Source organism: Balaenoptera musculus, chromosome 21, assembly GCF_009873245.2.
Source record: "Balaenoptera musculus isolate JJ_BM4_2016_0621 chromosome 21, mBalMus1.pri.v3, whole genome shotgun sequence".
Classification (NCBI taxonomy): Eukaryota; Metazoa; Chordata; class Mammalia; order Artiodactyla; family Balaenopteridae; genus Balaenoptera; species Balaenoptera musculus.
The window spans coordinates 6,390,087-6,400,833 of NC_045805.1; the positions used below are offsets into that span (position 1 = coordinate 6,390,087).

General features: G+C 44.9%; 1 protein-coding gene across 1 annotated transcript; it reads right to left on the bottom strand.

Annotated features, from left to right (window-relative positions):
• Nucleotides 1-2,696: 2,696 nt before the first annotated feature.
• Nucleotides 2,697-5,688, bottom strand: DEFB104B (defensin beta 104B). Its single transcript, XM_036838713.1, has 2 exons — nt 5,631-5,688; nt 2,697-3,204 (listed from the first exon to the last, which is right to left on the bottom strand). The coding sequence occupies exons 1-2, from the start codon at nt 5,686-5,688 to the stop codon at nt 3,053-3,055; spliced, it is 210 nt and encodes a 69-aa protein (XP_036694608.1). The 3' UTR covers nt 2,697-3,052.
• Nucleotides 5,689-10,747: the final 5,059 nt, after the last annotated feature.

The window sequence follows — 10,747 nt, forward strand, 5'->3', positions numbered from 1 at the left end:
CTATTCGTTAAAATGGTGACATAAATAAAGCTGCCACTGTGCTCCTACCCTCTCTTCTGAACATATTTATTTTAGCATAAAAAATCATGCAGAAAAACACAAAGCGTTTCAGGTATGACCTGACTTTCAAGGCTGTCATTGCCTGAGCTTGCAGAGGTAGTTCCAAAGCCACTCCAAATAGCCCTTCCTGTTCTTCCTCCCGAAGCTCTCCCTCATCTCTTTTTACCCTCCACCCTTTGTAATTTTTTCTGGCTCTTTTTCAGTTTTCTCCCCTTTCTATTCTCCTCTTTCCCCCAGATGCCTGACTATTGATGCCATTGGGTCCAATTCAACACTGTTTTGAAAACAAGTTCTGTAACTGAGTCTGGGTTTTCTCTTCTAGCGATAATTAAGCCAAAGGCGCGTCTTCATCGTCTTCTTAGCAGGCACGAGATTTCATTTTGCTGCTTTATCACAGGCTTGCGCAACCCAGGCAGGGTGTCCTGGACTCAACCAGACGTTATAACCATCTAACGTCCAATATAACGTCAGTGACTCTGGAAAGGGCAGTGTTTATCCCATGTGTCTTATGTGCATGCACATTTTGGTCCAGAGAAAAATGTCTTTGATTACTTGTGTAAATGAAAATGCATCTGTTCTCCCCAGAGGAAGGTAGAAGTGGTTGGAGAAGGGGGCAGCAGGTACCACGGACACTTGGCATCCGCGGAAGCAACAAGGAAGCAGAGGAGGATTGCAGCTCTGAACCGATGCTCACGGACTTGCCCCAGCATCTCGACCGAGCAATCACCGCTTCGGGTCTTGGGCGCGCAGAGGTTCTAGGCAGAGGTAGCATTAAGATCAAACACATCCTTTTATTTTTAGGCATTAGGAAATCTTCCAGTTCAGGAGGACATTGGGGACTCTGGCAGGGGTGGGAGACAACTGGCCCAAGATAAGGGTCATTAGTCACCGAGGTCACCAGATTCTGACAACTGGACGTCTGAAGAAAGTAGATGGTCAAGAAAGGAAGTGAAAAGCTGTGGTTACCTCAACTCTAAATGGAGATTTCTTATTCCTTCACCCCATGCTCTCTTTATTTTCCAGTCCAGCAGCTATGTCTTATAGTTGTACTTATATGTACTTAAGTGTAGAATTAGGATCTTTTATAAAGATAATGCAAATTTTGCAGTATATAAGCAACTTATTTCTACAGATGTTTGTTTTCCCTATTAAAAAAAAAAGTAAAGAAAGTCCATTCTAATATTCAGAGGTTAATAGTGATGAGTCACGGATCAACCTAGAAAAGTATTTTGAACATTACCAAATGTAAAACAGATAGCTAGTGGGAAGCAGCTGCGTAGCACAGGGAGATCAGCTCGGTGCTTTGTGACCACCTAGAGGGGTGGGATAGGGAGGGTGGGAGGGAGATGCTAGAGGGAGGAGATATGGGGATATAGGTATATGTATAGCTGATTCACTTTGTTATACAGGAGAAACTAACACAACATTGTAAAGCAATTATACTCCAATAAAGATGCTAAAAAAGAAAAAAGAACAGTATTTTGATAACCACCGCTCAGCTAAAGGAAGGCTCTAATTCATTCAAATCATCTGATCAAATTAGATGAAGAAATCGAGCCCCAAACAGTCACGTCTCACTTCCTCTGTCTAGGTCTTAAGATAAAGTAATCCTTCTCCAATGCTTCTGAAAAGAGCAATTCTTGAGCAGGAGGAAGAAGTGAAAAGCTCGTCCTGCTTTTTGATAGACAAATGTTGGCAAAGTCGTTATAAAAGCAGTTGGTGTCACATTGGTCCTAACAGAACAAAGTTCTGAGTCCTCTTCCAGAATTCTGTGTTCTAAAAAAACCATAGAGCAATTTACCTGCTAAAAGCCACATCCATCCTGAGGGGGAGAAGAACCCATTTCAGAACATTCTAATCACTAGTTCTAACTCTTGTTTTTTGTCCATGCAACTAATAACTAGTATTTTTCTTTGTTTGTTTTTTGAAGCCGCTTAGTATGTGAGATCTTGATTCATCTGAACCAAGTAGGTGAGCTAAAGTAAAATGGTAGAGGCTGCTTTGCCTAAGAAGATAATCTGCAATAATCCCTGCTTACCCCACATTCACATTTTCCAGGATTTAATGCGGTGCCACTCAGGAGGCAAGAAAGAGGATGTTCCAGGGCTGAAAATCTCACCCCCTGCATGTTTCCTTTTTCCATTAAGAACTTGGATGGCAGATCTGCTCACCCAGATGTTTGTTCCGTTAATCTTCCAACCTTCTCTCTCTTTCTCTCCCCACCTCTGTCTCGCTCTCTCAACTTCAGGTAATACAAAATGTATAAAGGTGTTTGCAAAATAGTGCTTTCCTCATTCTATCACCCTTCCTTCCTTTATTAGCTGGACTACTGTCTGAAATACAGTTTGGGCAGGAAAGTCAGGTCAAATGCTTTATTACTCCCCTTACTTTGCTGGTTTTCACGTTAAGAAGTCTGAGGGCACCTATCCAAACCCTGCCCAGTGCCAGAGCCACTCTCTGCTGCCACCTGCTGGATGGGGCCCTCCATAGCCATCCACTGGGGTCAACCCTTCTCACAGAGCATCTCTTTGCTTTGTCTCCCTGGAGGTCTATGGTTCGAATTACAGTGTATGCCAAACAAACTGCACCTAATATTGATTTATTCCATTTTAATTAATAAAAGACATGTAAAACTGTTGAGCAGAACTTCTGATCAGAAAAGAAACCCAATATTATCAAGATCAATCAATATAATTCAGGCAAAAAATAAAATGATGTTCACTTAGGCTTGTGGCTGATTGGATATGTTGTTTGGTTCATCTTTTCCAGTATTGAGACTCTCACGTAACCTGCATTGCTGTCCCCCCTCATCAGGTGGAGGCCTTGTGTTCTCTGCATCTCCTGTACTGGCTCTGCACGGGGTGAAAGCTCTCAGCAAGTCCTCACTCAGTGGTTCCACCGGGGATGTTCCAGCTGGAAGGCCTGGAGAAGAAGACTCAGAGGCCTAGCTGTCGGCAATTCCAGGGACCAGGCTCCACTGGATTTCTGTCTTTCACTGGATCAATGAGTTGACGGTCCACTTTTTCAAACAGCACGGAGAGGTGTTGGGGCATTTTCCAGTTCTGAATTCTGGTCTTTTACAATTCCTCCGGCAGCGAGAAGTCCCGTAGCCGCATATCCTGTCTGCATGGAGGTCACTTCTCACTAAATAGCAGAGTAAGTCAGTGTGATTAATTGTAACCGAGGACCGAGAGGCGAGGCTTTGGCAGCAGGTGTTTGGGGGGAATGACGGAAACTGACTGGAGAATGCGGGGAGGAGTAGCGGTGGGACTGACACAGGACGACAGCTGCCCTGACAACCCCACCTCCTCCGCTTTCCTAGCTGATTGGCTTCACCGTCTGATTTGCTTCCAGCATGACTTTTGCGTGTGTGTGTGTTTTAACCCAGAGGCCTTTAATACCATCATTTTAATCAGAATTATAACAATGTTGAAAATTTTTAGCAAGAAAATATTTTACGTGGCCACCTTCATTCAGCCAATTAAAGGGAGTGTGGATGATAGATGGTGGACTTTTTGGTTTCATGTTCATTGGTTCATGTCACACTTCTTTTTAAAATCCCTGCAAAAATTTGCTATTACTTTGTGATTAAATCCAACCAAGCCCATTAGCGTGGTCTACAAAGCGATGGCGATCTGAGCCTGGGTCTCCTCTCCAGACTTGTGCTGTTCCCCAGCGGCTCCTGCTCTCCCGCCAGAGCCCCCCTGGCGTCCCTGTGACTCCTGCACACCAGCTCTTGGCTGTCTGTGTGCCCTCCCTTGCGCTGTGCCCTCTGCCTGGAATACTTTTCTCCTCTTCCCATGAGCGACCTCTCTGAATCTTTAGCTCTCAACCTAAATGTCAATGTCGGGGAGATCTGCCCCATCCTCTTCATGGGGTTAAGTGCCCCAGAACTATTGTCTTTCTGATGCAATTATTTTTATTCCTTCGTAACATGTATCCCAAACTGTAGTTCCTTCTTTTTTCTTTTTTAGTACTTTGGTCTTCTCAGTTGAAGTCCAAGTTCCCTGAGTGGAAGATGTCCATGTCCCACGCTCACACACCCCGTACACATGCACAACTTGTGCTCAACGAGGACCTGCTGGGCACCTGCCTGGAGAGACCAGACTGGAACGAGTAGGGGAGATCCGGATGCGGGAAACGAGATCGAATCCTGATCCTTTGGCCCTCGGCCTAGAACAGAAGCGGGAGATGTGGGTCTCCTTACTCAGTCTCCATGTGTGCTCTCTGAGGCTGAAAGCAGCTGGTTAAACCAGCCCTCACACGCCAAACTGGTAGCATTTCACAGCGGTGCCAGGAGAGCCCTGGAAGCACAGGTGTGGAGCCCTGGAGCGGAAAGGTGGTTGGTGGATTGAAGGATCCTCCCTGTAGAGAACTTCGCTTGAGGTGGCTCTACAGACAGGTGCCTCTTGCATTTGGACCAGATAAACGCATTCTACGGTAGACCGAATGATACTGGGTCTCCCTAACATAACCAATCACCCACCCTCCCGCTTCGTGGGCATTGCAAGGGGCTGCAGGTAGGTAAGAGCCAGAGTCACCAAAAGGAGGAGCAGCAGAGATGCGGTCGGGCAGTCCCGGCAGTTCGCGCTCCCCTTGCCCCGCTCTCCCCACATCGCGCCCCTCCTGCGGGCCTTTCTCAGGCTTAGACCGTAGCAGCCAACCCGACCCAGCCCTCAGCAGCCAAGGGCGGGCAGTGGCGACCAGGTCGGCCTGAGCATCCCCGTGGTCCTGGAGGGACCCCGGACCCAGGTTCCTATCTCAACAGGTTCTTTGTCTTGTGATCACAGGTCGAAGGGAAGCTGGTTTTTGATAAATAAATTACTATCATACTTTGACAGACCTGGAATACGCTGATAGCAGAATTTCAGAGAGGCGTCCATGGGAAGTGGCCCAGGAAGAAAGAGCAAGGAAGGAAGAGTTAAGCTAAACATGGACCCTTGGGATAAAGAAATAACCCATGTGGATTACTGCAGGGACACAGCCCAGAAGGAGAAAAGGTGGGCAGGCCGGGAACCCTTCAGAGCCATGGGAATTCAGTGAGCGGCTTGAGCAAGATTAGGGAGTTGCTATGAGTCAAACAATTGGTGTAATCCCAGCACAGCTGGATTCCTCTTAATCCTAATCCTCTGACATGATATGAAAAGGTGTTGTAAAATTTAGGAGGGTGAGTGGGATCCCCTTCTGTGTAGATCAAAGCTTTTCAGGAAGCAGAAGGGGGTCATCAACGGGAAGGGGAGAAGACATCTCTTTCCACACAGTCAACAGTGAATAATTGCAGCTGTCCTGCAATGCGGTAAGTACGGTGAGTGAATCCCCCCCCCGCCCCCCCCCGCCCCGTGACACCTAAGGTCCCTGCGTTTTTGAGTTATGACGTCTCACTGCCAGGAGGTGTATACGAGGACTGCCCTTCACTGCATTTTCCTCATGGTCTCAATCAGGGCAGAGATTAAAGGCTGTGATTGAACAAGGATGAAGCTCCCCGTGGGATGTTTATTCTTAGTCAAGGTTTTTCTTCACATCCTGTCCTCTGCAACTGCACGTATTTCTAGCTAAGAGTCTCTTTTTACCTGGAGGACCTTGGTAGAGCAGAAGAAAAGTGGTTAAGAGAAGGACAAGGACCCTCATGGTGCAGGGTGTCACCTACACATCGGCACTTGCCATCTACCTCTACAAGGATTAAATCATGAGCCACTGCAGCTGCTGACCTGCAACGCCCCCTAAAAGGAGTTCTGGGTGGAGAGTAGGAATGAGGCCCTCTGTGCTCTGGAAAAAACTGGCAGAACGGGTCTTCAGATAGTTAGATATTTTCAGGAACCGATGTTATGAGCCCAAGATTCTTGCATCTCGTCATATCTAGAAAAGCATTAAAATCCTTCACGGTGATGACTGCTCCTCGTGACTAGCAGAAACCTTCTGCAAAAAATATGTGCTTGATTGCATGTCACTTCACCAGAATCACATCTATACTGACCTTCCCTCCTACCTCTTCGGAGCAGTTTCTCAGCGCTATCTGAGATGCTGTCTCCCGGGCTATAGTCCTCATTTTGCCCCAAATAAAACTTAACTCACAACTCTCACGTTGTGCATTTTTTTTCAGTCGGCAAGGGGTTGCTGGAGAGACACAGAAGCAAGTCTGCCAGAATTACCATGGGGCAGGAGAGGAGCATCTCTTTCTACGGGCAGGGTGCTGCTTTGGATCGCCGAGGCTTTCGAAAAGCAGCATGTATAGGGGAGCGCTCATGAGACGCAGCGAGAAGGTAGGTGTTAGGGACATCCCTAGTGGCACGGAGCCAGTGCTCAGGATGGGGAGGGTGGGTTCTTGTATGGAAAGGACCCTTTATGAGGAGTTGTTTGCAACTTCATTTGTTTCCCCGTCTGAAACAAGAATTGGAAAGAGGATCTCTAAGGTATTCTTTGATTCAGATGAAAGGACTTGCGGTTCTGTTTCAGTTCAGCTGGCATTAAATTGCTCCAGGTAAATTTCAGCCTGGAGCTTCTTGTTGAAATTACGGCCTAGGCCAATGGGGTTAAAGTCTATCATTCCCAGGACCGCTCTGAAATAAATAAGCACACAATGTGAAAGAGAACAACGGCGTGGGAGGTGGAGGAGATCTCAGCACATTTCCGGGACAGAAAAACCTATGGGGTGTGGACAACAGGTATCTCCAAGGAGCAAGTATCGAAAGGAGTTAGGAGAGAAAGACATTTGTTGCAGGACGCACCTGTGGAGGCGAAAGTGGGGAAGGAGCAGGACAGGGCAGGGAACGTCTTCGCCCTTGTTGTGGGCCTGACACCCCTGAGAAGGTGAGGTGGCGCTGAGTAGGAACAGCCTTAGATTGCAGTGCAGCTCGGCAGCTGGGACCCCCAGAGCGCGGCCGCCTTCGGAAGATCCCTGCATCAGCAGACACGGCCCAGCTTTGGGTCCGCCCTGTGCTTATTCTCTGACTGGAAGCAGCCCTGGAAGACAGTGCCCTCCTCAGGGAGTTGCCTCCTCACAGGGGACCAACCTGAGCACCAAGGGGCATAATGCACGGGCTCTGCCCGCCTGTCCCAGCTTAGGCGTAGTGAACTTTGATGATGCGCCTCAGGGAAAAGACAGCTTAAGTTCAAGGTCTGACGAGCCTAAATTCAAATAGACTCCGAGGGTGGGCAAGCACAAGAGGTGGAAGGCACTGAACGCCCCAGACCAAGACCCACCCCCTGCTTCCTGGGCTTTAACTCCAGGAAACCCACCAAGTTATCACGGTGAGAGACCAGAAACGAACCCCTGTTGGCTCTGGCAAGGAGAAAGGAAGAATAATTATGTGACACGTGTCCAGAGAATTCTCTGTAACAAGAACTTACTCTCCAGGGAGAAGAGCTTTACTAGAGCCACGTCCCATCCGGGAGAAGGGCGATTCCCCTACATGAGCCCCACCCAACCTTCCTGTCTCACCTGAGTGGTGGTGGGAGAGGCTAAGAAAACCTTGTGAAGGTGGTATTGCAGAGACGCAGGGCAGGAAAGGACTGAGGTTTAATTGTAAGATTATAAACTGCTTCCCTTCCGCCCACTTTAGCCCCCCATCAACAGGGCTCCAGGATAGGAACAGCAGGTTACAGCTGAAAGAGCTGCAGATACAAACTACCTAAAAAGGAATTGTTTCCAGCAAACCCAAAGATACCAGGGGAGACAAAAACAAGGACATCAAAGGAAACTGAGGCTTCTGACACCTACAGCTACAGTCAACAGTAAACACAGCCCAACTCCCAGTCAGATCAACACAAAACCTCACACTAGAGACCGATTCACTTCAGTTCCTATTACCCCGTGCATCATGTCTGGCTTTCAGTAAAAAATTACAAAGTATGCTAAAGGCAAGAAAAAAAACATTCTGAAGAACTAGACTCAGATATGGCAGAAAATTTCAAATTCTAAGACTGTGAATTTAGAATAACTATGTTTAGTTTGCTAAAAAAGATTTGGCAACGTGCAAAATGCATAATGGAAGCAGAGAGAGGGAAACTCCCTGCACTGTACTCTTTGGAAGGACGTCCCCATGCACTGTCCACACTTAAGGAGTGGGGAATTATGCCCATTTCTTTGAGGGCCAAACATCTGCCTAAATTATTTGGAATTATCCTGCAGGGGAGAGCTGTCTCTTCTCCCCCATTTCTTTCGTTCTTTATTCCATCTTTTATGTTAGTATGGAGTCATGGTCATAGATCTTCATTTTATGCTTTGGATTATGATCCAATACTACTTAATTTATTTATCTTTGCTCAAATTAATTCAGGTTTGGTCACTGGGAGCTCTTTCAGTTGGTTTTTGTGTTCCTTGGACATTCCCCTGCCATCTTTTTGTTTGTTTGTTTTGCTTTGACTACTCCTGTATGTTCTGGTGCTACAAGCTGCTCTGGGTTTATCTCGCATACCTCCTGCTCCAGCCCTAGAATTAGCCATCTCTCCAAAGATCCTTGGCTCCTTTTATTGGGGAGTGATATCAAAAAGCAGGATCTAGCTGCTGGAGTATCATTGCTTCTAGGCCATCTCAGCTGACGGGGCAAGGAAATACATGTATAAAAACCCATATATACATATACATATATATGGGTACACACACACCCTTATAAATATTTATGTAATCGTCTGTATCTACAGTAAGCTAAATATGAGTTCATATTGATGTCTCCGACTCTCATCCATCCCCACATGGATCATTCTAACTTCCTTGCTTATCTGTAAACTTCCACTCCAGCAGTAAGAATCCTGGCCCCCAGCCTCTCCCATCCACTTAATTGTTCAATGTCCTTGTACCTGTACAGCAGTATCTGAACCCTAACCTTGTATTACAAGAGAAACAACGTTATCAACTGGACTGTGGTCCTTTGGCACGGTTCCTTTGGCCTTCAGACTCAGAGATGGCCCTCCTTTTCAAAGGGACTTAGGTCAGTATCTCCCTCCCCCCATACAAATGCCTTCAGTGAAGTTGTTTTATGCATTTATGATATGGTTAGACTTGTTTTGTCACATTCTGCATTCTATCCTGGGGCAGCCCTGACTTTCCTAACTTATCTCTTTTCATTTGCATAGTGCACCTTAGTTCAATCTTCATGCTGCAAAGTTCTAACGGTTTTAACAAGTGCCTAGTATTATACAGAATAGTTTCACTGCCCTAACGCACACCCTCTTCTTCCCCTAGGCAACCCCTGGCAACCTGTGATCTCTTTACTATCGCTATAGTTTTTTCCTTTCCAGAATGCCATATAATTGGAAACATACAGTATGTGACATTTTCAGACTGTCTTTTTTCTGGAACAGTATGTATTTAAGATCCATACATGTCTTTTTGAGGCTTGATAGCTCATTTCTTTTTATCCCTGAATACTATTTCATTATATGGGTGAACCACAATTTGTTATCAGCTCACTTATTGACGGATATCTTGGTTACTTCCAGTTTGAAGTGATTATGAATAAAGCTGCTATTGATATTTTGTGCAGGAGTTTGTGTGGATATAAATTTTCAAATCAATTGAGTAAAACGTTACAAACTGATGTTTTAGGAAAATGCAAAAATAATTTAATGGAAAAAAGACAATCTTTTGAACAAATATGCTGGAGCAATTGAACATCCATAGGTTTAAAAAAAAAAGACCTTGACCATCTCACAACTTTTAGAAAAATTAACTCAAAGTGGTTAATGTATTTAAAAGTAAATGTTAAATTATAAAACTTTTAGGAAAGAATACAGGAGAAAATCTTTAGCGTGTAGGGCTACTCAAAAAGCTCTTAGACTTGATCAAAAAACAAGGTCCTTAAATAGAAAATATGTTAGACCTCACAAAATTTTAAAAATTTGCTGTGTAAAAGATCCTGCTAAGAGGCTGAAAAGACAAGGACTTCCCTGGCGGTCCGGTGGTTAAGACTTTGCCTTCCAATGTAGGGGTGCAGGTTCGATCCCTGGTCCGGGAGCTAAGATCCCACATGCTTCACAGCCAAAAAACCAAAACATTAAAAAAAAAAAAAGAATCAATATTGTAACAAATTCAATAAAGACTTTAAAAATGGTCCACTTAAAAAAAAATTTTAAAAAAAAGAGGTTGAAAAGACAAGCTGTGGATTGGGAAAAAGTATTTGAAAACCATATATTCAACGAATAGCTAATATCAAGAATATATCAAGGACTCTCGAAACTCAACAGCAAAAACAACCAAAAATAATCCAATTAGAAAATAAGCATATGAGAGAGATTTTACTGAAGGAGATATAGAGATGGCAAATAAGTACACAGAAAGATGTTAAATATCATTAACATTTAGAGAGTTGCAAATTAAAATCACAATGAACTATCAATACACTCTTACCAGAGTGGCAAAAATAAAAAAGTAGTGGCAACTACTTTTAGCCAATGCTGGCTAGAATGTGGATAAGCTAGATCACTCTTACCTTGTTGGTGGGAATGTGGAATGGTGCCACCATTCTGAAAAACAGTTTGGCCTCCTTTTAAAAAAACGACACTTCCAACTACTAAAGGATGCAGCAACTGTACCCCAGGACATTTATCTCAGAGTAATGAAAACTTATGTTTGCCCCCAAACCTATAAACATCAATGTTTATAACAGCTTTATTTGTAATAGCACCAAATTGGAAACAACCCAGATGTTCTTTGTTGGGTGAATGGTTAAACAACCGTGGTTCACCCACA

Coding starts and splice junctions, on each gene's coding strand:
- DEFB104B (XM_036838713.1), bottom strand. CDS start 5,688: ATGAGGGTCCTTGTCCTTCTCTTAACCACTTTTCTTCTGCTCTACCAA. Junction 3,205..5,630: donor GCTCTACCAAGGTCCTCCAG/GTAAAAAGAGAC, acceptor TCTGCTATTTAG/TGAGAAGTGACCTCCATGCA.